Raw genomic sequence first — 19,109 nt, 5'->3', positions numbered from 1 at the left:
CATCCATCTGCCCCGGAGGCAGAAAGTCACCAAGCACAATGGTGATTCAAGGAGGAGGTGGCACCTGTGCCTCACCCAAGGAGAGCCCTCCCTGGAGAGTCCAGAGGTCGAGAAGGTCCAGGTAAGGAGAGGTGGCGGGCTGAGTCTCAATGGAAAACAAGGCCTCCTGGGTCTCAGTCCCATTCAGAGTCTGTCTCCCCGGGCCTGTCCCTGCCAGTCAGAGCAGCAGAAGGGCAGAAATCCTCAGACAGGGGGACTTGTGGATAGAAAGAGACCTTCAGCCCAGTTCCCACTCCGAGAGCGAACAAGGCTGTTCAAATCCCCTTTCACACAGGCTGTGTAGATGCTCCTGGCTGTAGCTTCCCGACCCCTCTGTGATTCCAGGAGTGTGTGGAGGGGCTCTTGTGACCAGCATCCTGGGATGTACCACCCAGGAAGACAGAGGCCAGTGCTGCTACCTGCAGCCACAAGACTCCACAACCATGTCCTCGTACTGCTTATAGACCACGTTGTTGGCGGAGTCAATGAAGAGGATGCTGATGGGACTCAGCCGCGTGGGCACACAGCAGGTGGGTGGCGTGGACTCGGGGTCCATGGAGTTCATCAGGGTCTGGATGACTGCATGGTTCGTGGGCTCCAGGTGGGAGCGCAGGGGGAACTCGCATAGCCCCTCACAGTGGAAGGCCTCGTACTCCAGGGGCGCGATAATCCAGTCGTCCCAGCCCATGTCCTTGAAGTTGACATGCAGCGCCTTCCGACTGCAGCGGGCCTTGGGGTTCTTGCTGGGCCGCTTGCCCTGACGCGTGGCCAGTGGGGCCCGCCTCTTTCGCCGCTGACTGAACAGGTACTCGTACACGGTCTTATCATCTTGGCCAGAGCGGGCCTTAATCTCATTAAAGAACAGGTCCCGTTTCTTGGTGCGGCCAAACACCAGGAACAGGGCCTTCTCATGGACCTGCCGGGCAGCCCGGTCAAAGCCCAGGCCACGGAGGTCCACGGCCCGGCCCCGTTCCCAGGCCTCCAGCTCCAGGCACAGCTGGGCCGAGTTCTTAAAGTTTCGGAAGAGCTTCCAGATGTCGAACACCTCCCAGCCAGATCCATCCAGGCCTGGCACGGAACGCACATCCAGCAAGGCTGCCGGCTGTCGGCCGCTGGGGCAGCTGGACAGCTTCAGCTGGGCAGCTCGCCCACTGCCGGGGGCCACTGGCTTAGCTGTGTCCGAGGGCTTCTTCCACAAGATCCGCAGCTCGGCCCCTAGTAGCCCATCCTTCTCCAGGGCGCTAATGTCAAACACGTACCTCTGCTTCCTGACCGCAGGACCTCGGTCATCTAGAGAGAACACCCATAAGTCATTCCCTGCAACCTCACCAGGGGAGCTGGTCACCTCAAGGCCTCAGGGAAGGACCACAGCTCTTCTTCCCTCGAGAGAACATTATTTAAGCTCTTCCCCACTCTGACAGAGGCCAAGACCCAAATCACTGGGAGCCTTTTTCAAAATAAGGGAGCTTCCTACACAGTCAACCAAGTAGGGTTGTTGATCTGTAGATATGGCTGTAGCTGATTTGAGTGATTCTGGGTGTTTGTGTCAATGAGATGCGCAGCAGAGGTCCATCAGCCTTAGAACTGCCTTCTACCTGCCCCTCTCCCATCTGTTATCCAATATGATTTCTCTTTGGTAAGATAGGTGGAACGGGCATTATAATGACCCCTGTTTTTCCAGGGGAGGAACCTGAGGCTCAGAGAAGTTAGTAACTTGCTCATGGTCACCCATCTGGGAAAAAGCAGAGCTGGAAATCCAGCCTAGAACTTTTTACACCGGATCCTGAGCTGCTTCTACTATACCATGCCTTAAAGAAGATCTTAGTGTTCTTGTTTTACGGATGAGGGACAGAGACGGGGAGTGACTTGCCTAAAGTCACACAGCAAGTTAACAAAAAAGCCGGTCTATAATCCAATTTTCCTGGCTTCCCAGTCTAATGATTTTGTTGTGTATGTTTCTTACCCTGCTGGGTACGTGAATGTGTGTGTGTGTGAATGACAGTTGGTGTGTGTGTGTATGTATGATTCGGTTCACATGTGAGTATGAAAAGTAATGCATATGTGGGTGACATGTTATATGTAAGTATGATTGGGCTTGTGTGAATATTTGAAGGATATGTATGTATATGTGTCTGTATATATGTAAGAAGATTCCTTGTATATATGTAAGGTGTGTGTGCACGTGTGTATGTGTGTGTGTGTGAATGACAGTTGGTGTGTGTGTGTATGTATGATTTGGTTCACATGTGAGTATGAAAAGTAATGCATATGTGAGTGACATATTATATGTAAGTATGATTGGGCTTGTGTGAATATTTGAAGGATATGTATGTATATGTGTCTGTATATATGTAAGAAGATTCCTTGTATATATGTAAGGTGTGTGTGCACGTGTGTACGTGTGTGTGTGATTCAGCATGTACGTATAAATATAAGGCTGTGTGTGTGTATAAGAAGCTCAGTAGTATGTCCGAATCAGCACGCCCTCCTTCCTAAATACCAATTTGCCATTGGGAAACATTCATAATATTGCTCTAGAAGGTGACTAATTAGGCCTTTAAACTCCCCATCTCCCCCCTCCAAGCTCCCTTAGAGCTGGGGGGCACAGGGACTTATTTTATGATTCCCCAAGGGGTCACAGCTTGCTCTGGCTGGGCAGGCAGCCAGGCCACCTCCCCCAACCTCAGCCAGACCTGCTGCCTCTGCGCCTCCCCCCCGCCCTCTGTCGTTCCCCCACTGGCCAGCTCTAATGAGGAACCTCTTCCTCTCTCTGACCCTTCCCCCACCCTGCCAGCCAAAGTCCCAAGACTCCCAGAACCAGAACGTATGAGCTGCCAGCAACTCTAGCAATCAGGTCCACCTCCCTCTTCACACTTATGGAGAAACTGAGGCCCTAAGAGGGGAAGGGACTTGCTGAGATCACACAGCAAGTTGAGAGGAAAAGCCAAGACAGAGATGTGGGTGGGCAGAGGGAGAAGTGAGGGGAGCAGATCGTCTCCTGGGTTCATGATAAAAATGATGCGTGTTTAGGACAGGACAAAAAGTTTTCATATTTTTTTTTTCTTTTTTTTTTTTGGAGCAAAAGTTTTCATATTTGAAGGGCTCTCAGAAATCACCCAATCCAACCTCCATAGGGTTGTACTGATGGGGAAACTGAGACCCCAAAGGGAGAAGGGGCTTTCCCAAGGTCACACGGTGAGTTAGACCCTAGGTCTGTTGTCCACCCTGCCCCACCTCGTATATCTAGAGGTTGTTCCAGAACTCCAGTATGCTTCATTTACTGTCGTCACCTATCCTGTCCCCTCTGACCCCCAGCCCGAAGGCAAAGTGGGAGAACCATGGGTATCTGAGATTAATTTCTCTCTCTGCCATCTGAGAAAACCTACAACCCCCTGCAGCCTGGAAAGTCTGGCCAATTCACATAAGCACAGAGCATGGCCTGGTAATCAAGAGTCTTAGAGTCTGGTCCCCAACTCTGCCACCAACAGGCAGGTCTTGTCTCCTTCCCAGGTTTCAGTAACCCCCTCTGCACCTTGCAGGAATGGCGCTTGGTGATCCCCAGGTGCCCTCCAGCTCTGACATGCCAGCAGCCTGGGACCTGGAGTGTATGAGGCAAGTCCCAGACACCACCCAGGCCGATGCACACACCGTCTCCCACCAGTGCAGTGGCGGGGCTCTGAGAGCCCCCTCCATGCATGCAGATGCCCCTCCCTCTGAGCCGTGCCCCTGCCACCCCGCCCCCTCACCTTGCCCTTTGTCAATAAAGCTGGTGATGGTGTTGGCCAGGCCAGCCTCCAACTTCACGCTGCTGTTGCCTCCCTTTCTGTCAGCCTCGGACAGCGTCCTGTACAGCAAGAGCATGTATTCGTGGGGCGTGATGGGGGGCGGGCGGAATGGCTCCTTGGGCTCTCGAGGGGACCCAGGCTCCCTGGCCTTCTTCAGCAGGAAGGGGCTGGGGACAGATCCTGCCTTTGGTGGTGCCTTACCCCCAGGAAGGTGTCCTTTTGGGGTCACAGTCCGCGTTGCAGCCTGCCTTGTCTGGGGAGGGTGTCCTGGCTTGGGTTCAGGGCCACCCGATCTGGGGGGCAGCTTTTTGGATTCATCCTTCTTGGGCTGTGTCAGGGCTCCTGTCTGCCCGGTGCCCCCCTTTGCCCTGGCATTGGTGGCCCCCCCACCGTAGCTGTGACCCCCCGGCCTGAAGATGTTCTGGGCCAGAGGGGGCCTCTCCTTGGCTTCTGCTTTGGCCAATCCTGGCCTGGCCCCCTGGGGTCTCTGGCCCAAGTCAGGGGCACCCAACACAGTGCAGATGAATTCCAGGTCCAGCCAAGCCAGGTGCCAAAGCAAGAAAGTGAGGACTTTGGGGAGTCTCATCCTCTGGCCAGCCGCTGAATGACACCAAAGAGAACAGTGGCAGCAGCGGAGGTGCCTCTGGTTTGGCAGGAAAAACCATGAAAAGAGTGGACCCTCAAAAGCAGCGGCAGCAGCAGTAGCAGCAGAAGGAAAGGCTTTCTCCTCAGTCTGAGGCTCTTGAAGTCTGCCGGGTGTGTGTTTGTATCCAGTCCCATAGTGGAAATGCTCTCGTATCCAGACGTGCACCGTCTCCAGTCAGCAGCTGAAAATAACTCGTTCTTGAAAGGAGAAAGCCGACCGCCCCCTTTCTCCTGCACAACTGACTGAGGGCTTGAAGGAGGCTTGTATAAGGCTGAGGGATTTTTCCAAGAAGGAAGAATGGCGTAATGCTGCCTGTGTGCTCCAGTTCTTTTTTTTTTTTTTTTAAGTTTTGAATCCTTTCCAGTGAAAATACTTACACACACACACACACACATACACACACACACACACACACACACACACACATGCCTGCAGGTGCTCAGAAAAATCTTTTACAAACCTGAACTCAGGAATTGGAAACGGAATTCCAACCCAAACCAATTTAATTACTCTCTGATGTCATGCTGTCTAAACTCATTTAAGTGCGATATATTTATGTGAAAAAAATCACCGCTGCCCTCTGAGGCCATGGCTCACGGGGGCTCTTGGCACACAGCCCCGAGGGGGGCTTCTAGGCTTGGGGGGGGTGCCTCTCAGTCCCACGGAGCAGACTCACGGGTCTTTACCTCCACGTCACGGGGCAGCCCACCCCACCTTCCTGAGGAGAGATGCTGAGGAATGAACTCAAGGATCTTAAGCCCCAGAAGCATGAGGAGTGTGGGTTTTCAGTTAAGTCCTTGGGGTGTTTTTAAAGCAACCTTTGCGTCTAGTCTGGGACCTGATTTTTTGTTGGGGGGTGGGCAGTACAGATGGCAGCATTTACCCACAGTTTCTTTTATTTTATTAAACTTGTGGTGACCCAGAGACAGAAAAATATCAGTACCCACTACACCCCTCCCCACAAATGCCGTTGACTGAACTCAGATTGTTACCTCAGGCTTTGGGGGCGCTGCCGCCCTGAGCCCACTCCTTAGATGGAGGCAGGTCCAGAGTGTACCTCACTGCCACCCCAGCAAAGACAAACTCAGTTTTGTTGGGAGGGACTGGCTGAGTCCAGAGGGGGCAGCCCCAGCCTGGGGCAGCAGCGGCCCCTGCAGGAGGCTGGAAAAATGATTTCCCACACAGTGCTTTTCTGGTAGTTCTGGAAGAAGTCTCAATTCCAGCTGGACTCATGGGGGAAAACTGTTCTCTTTACCTGGAATACCCTCCTTTCACTCCCACAACAGGAGGAAGTCCTCCTCATACTGAGAGCTTCAGCTGAAAATTTACCTCCTCCTTCCCTGGTTAAGAATCCGCCTGCCAATCCAGGGGGCACGGGTTAGAGCCCTGGTCCGGGAGGATCCCACATGCCGCGGAGCAACTAAGTCCGTGCGCCACAGCTACTGAGCCTGCGCTCTAGAGCCCGCGAGCCACAACTACTGAGCCCGCGAGCCACAACTACTGAAGCCCACGCGCCTAGAGCCCGTGCTCTGCAACAAGAGAAGCCACCGCAATGAGAAGCCCGCGCACCGCAACGAAGAGTAGCCCCGCTCGCCGCAACTTGAGAAAGCCCACATGCAGCAACGAAGACCCAAAGCAGCCGAAAAAAAAAGTTTCACCTCCTCCAGGAAGCCTTCCCAGATCCCCAGACAGAGCCAATTACCCCTTCTTGAACGTTTTGCTACAACACTTGTCACACTGTGAGAGGTATAGCAGTAGTAGAAGCACTCAGGTAGGCTTCCTTCTTAATCCGAGATTCTTTGAGCCTGCCCGATAGAGATCTGTTCGTACTCTAAGTTCACCAGATTGGTTTCCCAGCACAACCTGTCACAGAGTAGAAGCTCAGTAAGCATCTGATGAATGAAAGAAGATGAAACTCACAGCTGGGTGTCCAGGTGCTCGACCAGCCTTTTCATGGTGATACGTCCAGATCCTTGCTGATCTTCAGAGCACAGCTGCATAACTTGGCCATTTCAAGCTTCATCTGGTGCTCCTAGGTCAGAAACCCCAGGAGAGCTCCACCTCCCCATCTCAAAGGATCAATACACCACCAGACACTCTTCAGGGGGAGCTTTAAGGAAGAGCTGAATTCCTTACTATCCCTCCGGTTGCCCAGATTCACAACACTTGGCTTCCCTTTTGACTTGTCCACTTAAGCAGTCATCTCTGGGGTTCCTTCATCCTCTCCATCCCCACCGCCTCACTGTCTCAGTCCTCCTCACGGCCTGTCCTAATATAATTCCCTTATAACTGGCTTCTAGGCCTCCCGGATCTCTCTGTTCCAACCCTCCCTCTCTCTAAAAGCTGCCCATTGAAAAGTGCCAACTCATGTTCCCTCTCCTCCATGAAGCCTTCCCTCATTCACCAGAAAATACACACTCCTGATTTGCCATCACACATTTTCTGCGCCCCTTTCCATTTTGGCAGCTCCAAGATTATCCAGTTCTGCCTCTGCCCCCCTGTCTCAGACACAGTTCATTTCTTCTACTCTGTGTACTTTTTTCATATTTAAAAAATCATAACGTAATTCCTTATAGCAGTAATAATTTATTTACATACCTGTCTCCCCCATGAGATTATGACTAGACGGCACCATATTTATCTTTCAATTATTCCCAGGGCTGGGCACAGGGCCCAGCACATAGCGGGTTCTCAGTGTGTCGTATGGATGAATGAATCTCTAACCGGCCCTTATATACAAAAGCCATCATTTTCTACTTTAAGGTATAGTTACTTGCAGACATGTCGTGCCTTCCCTGCTGGACTCTGAGTTCCTGAAAGGGAGAGATTCTCGCCTTGCCACGAATTAGGTACTTTGTAAGCCTGAGTGAGTGAATAAATGAAGGGATGAATAAATCAAAAAAATCAGGAATTCTCTGGTGGTCCAGTGGTTAGGACTCAACGCTCTCACTGCCAGGGGCCCGGGTTCAATCCCTGGTCAGGGGAACTAAAATCCTGCAAGCCGCGTGGCCAAAATAAACAAACAAACAAATGAACAAAAATAAATCAAACAATCAAGATGTCCTTGAACATGTTTTGATAAAGAGTAAGGACTCTTGGAGACAAACAGGCCTGGTTTTGAATTCTAGTTCTGCTATATGGTTTAGTATATTATATGATCTTTGGAAGCCTCTAAACCTCTTTGAAACTCTGAACAGGAATCATGACAGTACCTACCTCACAGGGTGTTTGTGGGGATTCAATTAAATAAATTATAAAAAGTGATTAGCCTGGGCTTCCCTGGTGGCACAGTGGTTAAGAATCCGCCTGCCAATGCAGGGGACACAGGTTCGAGTCCTGGTCTGGGAAGATCCCACGTGCCGCAGAGCAACTAAGCCCGTGCGCTGCAACTACTGAGCCCGCATGCTACAACTACTGAAGCTTGCACACCCAGAGCCCGTGCTCTGCAACAAGAGAAGCCACCGCAATGAGAAGCCCACACACTGCAGCGAAAAGTAGCCCCCTCTCGCTGCAACTAGAGAAAGCCTACACACAGCAACAAAGACCCCATGCAGCCAAAAATAAATAAATAAAATAAATAAATTCATTAAAAAAAATAAGTGATTAGCCTGGTACCTGGCAAATAATAAGAGCTGCTATTTATTGAGCATATACTGGAGTAAACTAGACTCTGGCCTTTGTATCGCACTGCATTTTTATCTTATTTATCTTCACAAGAACCCTATGATGAAGGTACTCTCAGTACCCTGATTTTGCAGATGAAGAAACTAAAGTTCAGAAAGGTTAAATTACTTTTTAAGCCTAATTCCCGCTCTGACACATTTTATACCAAAGAATCCTAACCTAGCTTCTAGAAACACGAAAAGTGAAAGAGTGGTGGGGGCAATTATGGTATTCTTGGCTTTTAGTCAAGGTTTCATCCAATGGGCTGGGACTTTGGGAACATGGAGGAGTCTACATGGAGGGCTATTATTTGAGGACCAGAGAACTGCAGAAATGGGGTGGGAGTCGGGGAAGGGGACTCCGGGCTTGCTTAGAAGGCCCTCTCCAGGGAGGAGCCCAGGGGACTGGCTTGGCTCTCACTATAAAGGTGACTAATCACTTCGGTCCCCTCTGGTAATTGCAACCAGATGCTGCCGCTGGCAGCACTTCAGTCCCAACATGTTTAATTACTGGGACGGAGAGTCCCTTGCCCACCCCCCCTCCATGTCCCCCTACCTCCCCCTCTCCTGTCAGCAATATTAATGTCAAACTCGAGGTAGAAGGTGGGAGTCTTGGGAAGCCACTGGCATGGAAACAACCTTTACAGTCCTTTCTACCGTGTAGAGCCTTTAACTTTTTTACATGTTTCCTTATCCATCTCACAGGCATTCCACAAAACATCCTCTTAAATTCGGCAGGCCAGAGTATTTTTTATACCCATTTCACAGATGAGCACTTAACTGAATCATCATCAGCAGCAGCAGCAGCAACATCATTTTTCAAGCACTTAGCAATTTTCAAAGTGGCTTCACATTTTTTATGCTATCTGAATCTCCTAATTCTCGGAGTCAGTTCAGCATGGGTGAGAGCTGGCTAAGAGTATGAGTTCCAGGATCAAACAACTTGGTTCGTGTCCTGGCTCTGCCACTAACCAATTGGGTGACCTTGGGTATTCATTCATTTACGTACTTAATTATCCATCAACTATACACTGGGTGTCTACCGTGTGTTACATCCTGGGCCTAAGCACTGTATCTAACAGTGGACTACCAAGTCTGTGCTCACATTCTGGTGAAAAAGACAGACAAACAAGCAAACAAATGTATAATTTCAGAGAATTCTAAGTGCCGTGAAGAAAAATTAAGCAGGGTCAAAGGGATGTCTATTTTAGATAGGAATGTCTCTTTGAGGGGGTGATGTTTGAGCAGAGATCTAGATGTAGTGAGGGAATGAGCCGTACAAAGGTCTGGGAGAAGATCATTCCTGGTGGAGGGAACAGCAAATGCAAAGGCCCTGTGGCATGAATGTGCTTGGCATATCTGAGGAACCTGGGAGAAGCTGGTATGACTGAAGCAGAGTGAGCATGGGGGAGGTGATAGATGAGGTCAGATCATGCCAGGACCACATTGAGTATGGCCTCGGAAACCAGAGAAAGGAAGTTGGATTTTATGTTTAGTGCAGTGGGAATTTAGTGCAGAGTTTTAAGCAGGAGATTTGTCTAACATAATGATTAAGAGCTGGACTACCTGCCTTCAAGTCCTGGCTCCCTAATTTACCAGCTGTGTAATCTCAAGCCAATTATTTAAACTTTCTGTGCCTCAGTTTCCTCATATACAAAGTGAGGCTAATAATAATATACCTGCCTCAAGGTTGTTACAAATTTTTGTTGTAAGTTCTTAGAACAGTGTTTTATGCAAAGTAAGCTCTACATAAATGTTACCTATTATTGATATCTTTTAAAAAATCACTTCTCTGAACCTGTTTCTTTACCTGTAAAATTAGAATAAAAATATCCTCTTCACAGACTGCTTATAAGAACTAAATGTATTTACATATGTAGAGCACCTTTCTTTCAGTAGCTATCATATAGTAGGTACTCCATAAATTATGGTTTAAAAAAAAAAGTCAATTGTTAATATTGTCCTTGTTCACAAATGAGGAAATTGAGTCTCAGAGGAGTTAAGTGATTGACACAAGGCCACGCAACCAGAAATGATCACGGTAGGACTCAACCCAAACTCATGACTCTGAATCCAGTGCTCTTCCCCACAGCAAGGAAAGATTGATCTTTCCTGGCATCACCTTATATGAAAGGGATTGCCTGGGAGGAGGGCCTGCAGCCCCTGGACCTCCATCTGTGCTTTTTATAATCTGTGGGGCATGGGCCATCCCCATCCAGGGAGCCCAGAGAGCCCCAGCAGGAGCAGAGCCGCCTAATCCTCCCCCCCATCCCCATCATCATTCCGGTTTATGTTGTTTTAAACTTCCCAGGAGCTGCCACTCCTCTGGGATCTTCTCCACCAAGCTCTCAATGGTTCCCCCAGCTGAGCTCCTCGGGAACTGCACCTTATCAGAGCATGTGGGTGCTCCAGCAAGGTCGGTCCATCCCACTCCCTGCAGATACTATAATCTGGAAACTGCATGTGGGTGTATGTGTGTTTCTGCCTGTTGCAGGTGTGGTGCACAAACAAAGCAACCACACATTTTCACTTTTATTCTTTACTTAAAGTATTTTTATTTTAAAACTTCTTAATATTTAAAAAATGTTTTTAAAATATTTAAAAAGTAATGCATATTAGAAAGAAAGGTAATATAAATTCATGATGAAAAAAAGTTCAGACAGTACAAGAGAATACACAGGAAGTCGCCCTCCCACCCCAGACCCCCAGTTTTCCAGACCTTCTCAGAAACAACCACTTCTGTCAGTCTCCTGGATGCCTTTCTATGCAATATAAGCTTTGAAAAAAACCTTTTTATTGAAGTATGATTTCTATACTGAATATATTTAAATTACAAACTTAAATAATTTTCATTGTAAAAAAAATAAAATTGAAACAATACAAAGGGTGTTAAATTAAAAGAAGCCGCTCCCCAATCTCTCCGCCTAGAGGTAACCACTGTTAATAGTTAGGGACCTGGAAACCTTATTGTCATTCTTGAGCTCAGAAACCTCAGATTCCTGCTGGACTCCTTCCACTCCTCCCTCCATTCATCTACTTTATCTCCCACTTTGCACGTAAAAACTCTAATAGGTAAGTATTATTATCCCCATTTGCAGCGGAGGAATTTGAGGCTCAGAGAGGGGAGGCGGGTTGCTCAAAACACAAGGCAGAGCCAGGAGTTCAAACTCAGGTGAGTGTGTCTGCCTCCAAGCCCGACGTTCTTCCTGCCATGTCCCTCCACCTGGTTCCTGTCCAGATTCTTAGAGTTTAGTTTCTGTGTCACCTGAGGTAGCAGATAGAGTCTCAGGTTAGAATATAATTAAGGGCTTATTTTCTTTTTAACTTTTTTTTTTTTTTTTTTTTTGGCCACACCGCATGGCATGCAGGATCTCAGTTCCCCCACCAGGGATTGAACCTGTGCCCCCTGTAGTGGAAGCCCGGAGTCTTAACCACTGGACCACCAGGGAAGTCTAAGGGCTCATTTTTTTGAGGAAAGAGAGGACCCAGTCCTATGGGAGCTGTCCCTATACATCTTTTTACTGCCCAAGCCCTGAACGGTGGTGAGCAAATGGCACCCACTTCAAAGAAATGTCAAGCTTGGGTGAGTGGGTATTTAGAGCTTGACTTGGTCAATGGGAAGGGGCAAGGACTGGAAAGAGACCTGCCCACTGAGACAGGGTCAGCGCCAGGGGGGGAATACCCAGCTGATGGAGGGGATTGTATTATTACCTAATTATAAATCCAAGGAGACTCATACGATACAACCAAGTGGCAGAATCAGCCAGAGGAGTGCCCAGAGGAAATCCCTGGCATTCCCCAAACATCCATGCTTTTGCACATCACTGTTCCATGAATACTGCTTGGAATGCCCTTCCTGCCTTTGTCTGCTCAGCAGATTAGTCCTTCATAATTAGGTTATATTGTCACCACATCTATGAAGCCAGCCACTCCCTCCTTATAGAATTTACCACCCTGTAAGTGTGTGAAATATACATTACCCACCTGCCTCTACTTGAGTCTGTGGACTGAGGCTCTAGGCAGGGTCCATGTGTTATTGTTCTTTGGGTTTCTCCCAGTGTCTAGCACAGGATTTGGCACATAGTAGGTTCTTAATCAATATTTGTTTAATGATAAATAAATGGACTCTGATGGAAAGCAGCCAGTGGTTCACAATCTATTACAAGATGCTATATTCTTTTGGTGCCTCGAGCTCTGCTTCTGGCAGTTAGCTTGCAGTGAGAAAGAGGGGAATGATTGAGGGTTTTTTTTTTTCCTCAATTTTTCCCCTGTCATCCTCAGCTCACCTTAGTCACTCAGAGTGTTGACATGGAGAGGAAGATGGAGAAAGGGGTGGGAAAAGTCTTCTTTGAATTCGTGTCGTAGCTGGCTTTGTGCTTTCTGGGTTTGGCAGATGTTTATCGCTGTTCCTGTCCATCAACAAAGCATCATGGAGGGCTTTTATGGGCTCTTCAGGGGTTCCCTGCTGGAGCCCTCTCCTGCACTCCTCTTAGCAAAGGCATCTCTATTGCCAATGGTCATTTGTCTTCTCACTTCTGGAGTCCCTTTACCCCTCTAGGAGGCCCTACCGAACAGGACCCAGGAGAGACCTATGCAGCTCTCCTTCTTTTACTTAGTCCCCACCCAGCCTACAGAAAACATTCCCTGACAAATTCTGGGAGAGCAGGACAACCCCAACACAGCAGCACTCTCCTGGGTCTGCCACCAAAGCAGTTAGCAGGCTTGTCTCTTGTTGATAGATTTCCTGAGCAGGAGGTAGATCTGGTCATTATGCTCCCCAACTGTAATGGGGTTGGATGTGGTACCTCAAACCCTCCTGGAACTCCCCTCTTCCGATCACTTGGCTGAAGCAGTTACATCTTCCCCAAGAAGGGTGGGGACTCACAGCCAGAAATATCTCCACACAAATTTTCTATCCTCCATTCTCTTGACACCATAGGTAAAGGATTTAAGAACGTTAAAACAGATTTTAGGCTATTAGAAAATATATATATCTATCTATATATATATATATTGATATATATGGGTTTTTAGCCCATCACTTTGAAATTTCACATATGTAAGTTTAAAAAGAAAGAAAGTCAGTCAGTCCAGGCAGCCTCTTGGTATGGGGCAGGGGGAATATCTATAAATAATGAGCAAGCCTGGGGTGCGGGATCCACTTTACAGTCCTGGAAAAGGGTTGGGATAAAAAGCATGTTCCCAGAGATGGAATTTAGGGCATAAAGAAAGAGCTCCAGTTCACTTGGAGGGGATCAGGGTTGGTTTTCTTTCAAATGATTCGTTGTCTCTCCCTCCAATCCAGCCTCCTTTGAGGTCTTCTCCCCACTCTAGTTCATCAGACAGGTTTGAACATGGCCAGACTCTAACTGTGGCTGGATTAAGTCTTTCCCTACAGGGCTCTTGGGTCCCAAGCAATTCAAGTGTTGTATATGAACACCTTTTATTTTTGTCCCGGACATTCCCGGCGCTTCATAGGATGTTTGAAGGCTGATGTACTCTCAAAGCCTACAGAATCTCTAGGGGGGATGATATCCACTCTCACACATCAGCTAACTCCACTTTCTCCTCTGGCCCAGACAAAATACCCAGTTGTACTACTTTATTATGTTTTAATACAATTTCCAACTTGCTGTTAATACATTGTATTATTATCCAATACTAGCACATAACAAATATTCCATAAACGTTTGTTGGATGAATGAGTAAATGAATAAGGGAATGAATTAACGAATTCCCTTTTACAAAAATCAAAGATTACTGTTTGTTTTAATCCTCTTTGTTTATTCTTCGTGGTCTTAAACTGTATTATGTAGTTTGTTGATGGATTTTATGTCATTAACCTTTGTAACACTGAGGCTGACTTCATTCATTCATTTCATGGATGCTTATTTAGCACCTACCCTGTGTCAGGCTCTGTGTTAAATGCTAAGAATAAGTCAGACATAGCCTCCTATTCTCATGAAGGTTAAATTTTCAAGGGGGAGAAAGATAATAGGTAAGCCAAAATAAGTAAGTAAAAAGTACTATGAAAAGAGTACTGCAATAGAAAATGATAGGGTATTACTTTACATAGCATGACCAGGGAAGACCTACCTGAGGAAGTACCATTTAAGTTGAGACCTGAAGGAGGGGAAGTTGTCAGCTAATCCAAGAGTTTGGGGTAAACTGGTTTAGGAGATGGCGAAGTATGCCATCTCCCTGATGTTGCAAATGCCCTGAGGTTGGTGTAACATTCCAAATACTGTAGTGAACATTCTTGCACACAACCTGTTGGGAGACTATTTCCCTGGGGTGGACTCCCACACAACTGAGTCTTTGCATCATTTTGTCTGTCCAATGTCTGGGATGTTTCTTCTTCCCTCTCAGCATAGTTTGCCTTTAAGAATCACTGTCCTCCCCCACAACCCCCTCACTTACTTTCTCTTTTTCTCAAGGTAACTATTAAGAACTTGTTTTGTTCTTATAGGAGAAAAATACAAAGATACTCTTATCAAAGTGTTCTTTTCTCAGGTTCCCTTTGGCTGTGAATTGCCTGTTTCACTCCTGCTATCCATTCATCCATCCATCTATTCACTCAGCACTTACTTAGCTCCTATTTTGTACCAAGCCTTGTGCTGGGTGCTAGAGATACACAATCTTATACAGTGTTTCTCAAAATATGTTCCCAACGCATCAGGAATCACCCAAGGTATTTGCTTGAATGCAGATTCCCGGGCTCCACGCCTGGTTTACTGACTCTCTAGTGGGGGAATCCGAGAGACTGCATTTTAAGAAGTTCTCCAGTTTTGTTTTGTTTTTAATCCCAACTAAAACTTTAGAACCACTGAGTGGAGAAGAGAGGCAGGTGAATGAAAGTGCATTGATAATTTATGCACAAAACACTATGGAAGAAACGCCTCTAGAGTCCTCTAGAGAAAATCAGGTTTACGCATAAAATTGGACAAACTGCAGTTCTCCGGACGGATGCAGGACATTCAGGCAAAGAAAACACCCTGTTCAAAGCCATGTGTGTTCAAATGACACTGAGTAACTATTCTGTGAGTGTTGTGTTGCCTGAAGCTGTTTGGGGCTTCGGGGTCTGAAGATGATTGTATCCCGACGAAGCGCCCTTGTTAACTGTACTCCGGTTTGTGGGTGGAACAGCGCGCAGGCGCACCTAGAACCAGGTGACCACACGCATGCGCAATGTGTAATCCCGAAGCCAAAAGGGGTATGATTGAGGGCAAGTTTTTTTTTTTGTTACTAAAACTCCCCCTGCTCGAATCCAGCAAGCCTGGCTGTCCCCATTTCTGGTGAGGGAATCTTAATATCTCTTAATATTATCCCCTTTTTCCTTCTGGGCCACACTTTTAAGTCGGCTGCCAGTACTCAACATGGCGGAGGCCCCTAGGTGGCGCAGTCCGTCCTTAGGCGTGCTGCACGGAGGGGCGGGGCCCTCCGAAAGGGCGGGAGTTTGAGGGGCGGGGCCTGCGCCCTAGCCCCTTGGTGGGCCCCCGACCCCGGCCGGGCCTTAGCTGCTGCTTAAGCCGCTGCGGCGCTGAGAAGCACCCGACGAATCTGCGGGAGCCGAGCGTGGTGAGGTGGAGCCTCAAGGGCAGGCGGGTGGTGCCCGAGTTGACGGTCTGAGGCCCAGAGGCCGGCCCTCTTAGAGCGCCTTAGGGAATTCCGTTCGGGCAGCGGCCTCCAGTTCCCCGGGAGGAACCCGAGACCCACAGAGGGGCTGGGACCTGTCCTAGGGGGGTGCGTCCGCGTGCTGCTGCCGCCAACACTGCGCTCCAGTCCGCGTAAAAAGGGATCTTCCCGAGCCCGGGGTTGTCCGATAAGGCGCTGCGCTCTCCTAAGCGTCCCGCTCCTGGCTCCCAGAATTCTGCGGCTCCCTCTGCCCTTGGGGCTTTGCATGTGATCTGTCCGAAAGTCCAGTCCTACTCGCCACCCTACTCTGGAACGCTCATTCTTCGGGACCCCCCTTAAATAGCACTTCCTCGGAAACCTTTTCCAACCGCTTTCTGAAGGCGCAGTTAGCTCGCTGCTGGGTTTTTGCACTCATTGCACCGAGTTACCTTTCCTGCTTCTCTTTCACAGCCGTGCACTTGTTGGGGCCTTATGCCTTGCCTTTTTCATCTGTATCCCAGGGTCTAGCACGTGATGATCATAATAATAGCTAATATTTATTGAATAGTCACAAAGGTGCTACGAAATGCATTACCTGTAAAGGCCCATTTAATCCTCAGAGCAATTCCATAAGGTGGGTTCTATATCTTCACATGTTGTGCGTGAAGAAGCTAAGGCACTCTTAGATCAATTTGCCTAGAGTCCCGCAACTAATAAGTGAGTGGAGCTGGGATACGAATTCTAGGCTGTCCGTCCCCAGAGCATGTAATAAATCCTAGATTGCCTTTGGGTTTGGTAAATGTCTGTTGAATTGGTGTTTACATTAGGTCCATGAGTTATGGAGGCCAAGATTATGATGCACATGAGAAAGCTTAGAAAGGAGAATTGATGTTCCCAAATGTACAGAGTGAGTTCATGAGGAACTAGAACCTGGTGCTAGCCCTCTGTTCCTTCAGTCACACTCTACCTTTCTTTGGTCCTTTTCCATCAGAGAGCCGAAGACCTAGACCTCATCATTTCACACCCTTTAGAAAGTGTCCCTCCCAGAGCTGTGATTTCATATTTCATGATTTAGGGGGCAGCATTTTGTAATGGAAGGGCATAGAGTTTGGAAGCAGATTGGGGTTCAGTATTTGCTCTGCCGCTGACCAGTTATACCCCTTCCGTGTTTTGAGCCTTAGTTTTCTTGTCCATAAAATGAAGGCAATAATTTCTTCTCAAAGTGTTTTTTATGAAGATTGCAAATAATTGTGAGAGAGTAAAGTGCTGTACAAACTACATGATCTGTTTCTTTTGGGGTTTTTTGTTTGTTTTTACCTTTTAGAAGGTTATAGAACTGTCAGCATTTTGCAAGACCTTTGATATGGATCATGTTGCCTAATGTTCTTATATCCATTCATTTAGTCAAATATCTAATGAGTACCTGCTATATACCAGGCACTGTTTTAGGAGCTGAGAATACAGCAGTCAACAAAACAATATTCTTGCACTTGGGAAATTTACATTGGGTTAGATATAGTACACATAATACTCAGATAGGGACAGATGAAGCATGGTAAGGTAAGTAGAAAAATACCAGGGACTTCTCTGGCAGCCCTGTAGTTAAGACTCCCCGCTTCCACTGCAGGGGGCACGGGTTCAATGCCTGGTTGGGGAACTAAGAGATCCTGCGTGCCGCGTGGTGCGGCCAAAAAAAAAAAAAGAAAGAAAAGAAAAGAAAAATACCAGTTTGTGTGGAGGGGTGGTGGTATTTTATATTGGGTGGTTAGGGAACAACTTACTGAGAAGGGGACATTTGAACAGAGAAGGTGGCAAGGGAGCCAATCATGAGGATAACTGGAAGAAGAGACCCTGGATGAGTGTGTGGCTTGGTGTGTTCCAAGCATGTACAGCAAGGAGGGGTGTGTGGCTGGAGGGATGTGAGCAAAGGGGAGAGGAGTAAGAAATGGAATTAAAACAACTGGAGGCTGGAATCAAATAATTAGGACCAGGTAAGCCAATACAGTGATTGTGGTTTTTACTCTTGATTGGCCACTGGAGGGTTCTGAGTGCCCGAATCTGTCACTGTTTTAATATTTATTTATTTATTTATTGCTTTATTTATTTATTTATGCCACACCATGTGGGAGGTGGGATCTTAGTTCCCCAACCACGGATCGAACCCATGCCCCCTACAGTGGAAGCTCAGAGTCTTAACCACTGGACGACCCAGGAAGTCCCTGTCACTGTTTTAAAAGGATCACTCTGACTATTCTGCTGAGAAAAAGCAAATTTTGAAAGCAAGGGTAGAAGCATTGCTGCCACCTAGGAAGCTTTTGCAGTTATCCAGGTGTATTAGTTATCTATTGCTATGCAAGAAATTACCCCAAAATTTAGCAGCTTGAAACAACAGTCATTTATCATCTCATATAGTTGTGGGTCTGAAATCTGGGAGCAGCTCAGCTGGCTGCTTCTGGTTTAGGATCTCTCAGGAGATTGCAGTCAGACTGATGGCTGGTCTGCTCCCAAGATGTGGTTCCTTACCACTGGGCCTCTTCCCAGGGCTGCCTGGGTGTCCTCAGGACACAGCAGAGAGAGTGGGGAGAGAGCAAGAGCTAGAGAGAGGGGAGGCCTTTTATGACCTTGTCTTGGAAGTCATTTCTACTTTATTCAGCTTCATTAACTTTATTCCAGATCATGCTCAAGGGGAGAGAGTTTAGGCTCCACCTCTTGAAGGGAGGCGTATCAAAGAATTTGTGGGCATACCTTAAAACCACCACATCAGGCAAGAGTGGCTTGGCTCAGGATGATGGTGGGGGTGGGTCAGAAGCGATAGCAACTGGTAGAGCCAACAGGATTTGCTGATGGATTGGTTATAGGCTGTGGGAGAATGGAGTCAGTATAACTGTAAGGCTGTTGGGCTTGAGCAGCCAGAAGGATGGAATTAGCATTTACCGAAATGGGGAAGGTTGGAGGAACAGGAGTTCACTTTTGGATGAGTTAACTTTGAGATGCCTGTTAGACATCTATATGGAGAAGTTAAATAAATGTTTGGATTTAGTATAGGAGTGTGATGTGCCAGATGGGCTGGAGACGTAACACTGGGAGTCATGGGTGTATAGGTACAGTTTTAAGCCATGAAACTGGATGAGATTATCTAGAAAATGAATGTAGGTGGAGAAGAGGTCTGAAGCCTGAGCCCTGGGGCCTCCAACCTTGAGATGGTGGGGAGGTGAGGAGGAGCCAGCAGAGGAGACTAAAGGGAGAGAGGCCTTAGAGGTAGGAGGAGGACGGAGAGAGAGGCCCCACATATGAGATTTATATAAGGAGCTGTGTGCTAATTTCTTTTTTTCTGGAATAAGAAACAAATTGTCTCTGCAGACA

General features: G+C 47.7%; 2 protein-coding genes across 6 annotated transcripts in view; one reads left to right on the top strand and one right to left on the bottom strand.

The window, feature by feature from the left end:
- Positions 1-454: 454 nt before the first annotated feature.
- On the bottom strand, positions 455-4,410 carry GDF5 (growth differentiation factor 5). The gene is made up of 2 exons (XM_068524387.1): positions 3,786-4,410; positions 455-1,329 (listed from the first exon to the last, which is right to left on the bottom strand). The coding sequence occupies exons 1-2, from the start codon at positions 4,408-4,410 to the stop codon at positions 455-457; spliced, it is 1,500 nt and encodes a 499-aa protein (XP_068380488.1).
- A 10,950-nt stretch (positions 4,411-15,360) lies between these two features.
- CEP250 (centrosomal protein 250) overlaps positions 15,361-19,109 on the top strand; it is a 50,053-nt gene continuing 46,304 nt past the window's right edge. For 3 of the 5 annotated variants that reach the window (XM_068565442.1, XM_068565441.1, XM_068565438.1), the window contains exon 1: positions 15,586-15,710. The gene's annotated coding sequence lies outside the window, so the exon portion shown is untranslated. Of the gene's footprint in view, positions 15,428-15,585; positions 15,716-19,109 lie in introns of those variants that run through there. The other 2 variants (XM_068565440.1, XM_068565439.1) reach the window with 2 other exon arrangements.

Source organism: Eschrichtius robustus, chromosome 16, assembly GCF_028021215.1.
Source record: "Eschrichtius robustus isolate mEscRob2 chromosome 16, mEscRob2.pri, whole genome shotgun sequence".
In the NCBI taxonomy this organism is placed as follows: Eukaryota; Metazoa; Chordata; class Mammalia; order Artiodactyla; family Eschrichtiidae; genus Eschrichtius; species Eschrichtius robustus.
Note: the sequence above shows the minus strand (reverse complement) of the source record. Positions and strands in the feature narration are given on the sequence as shown.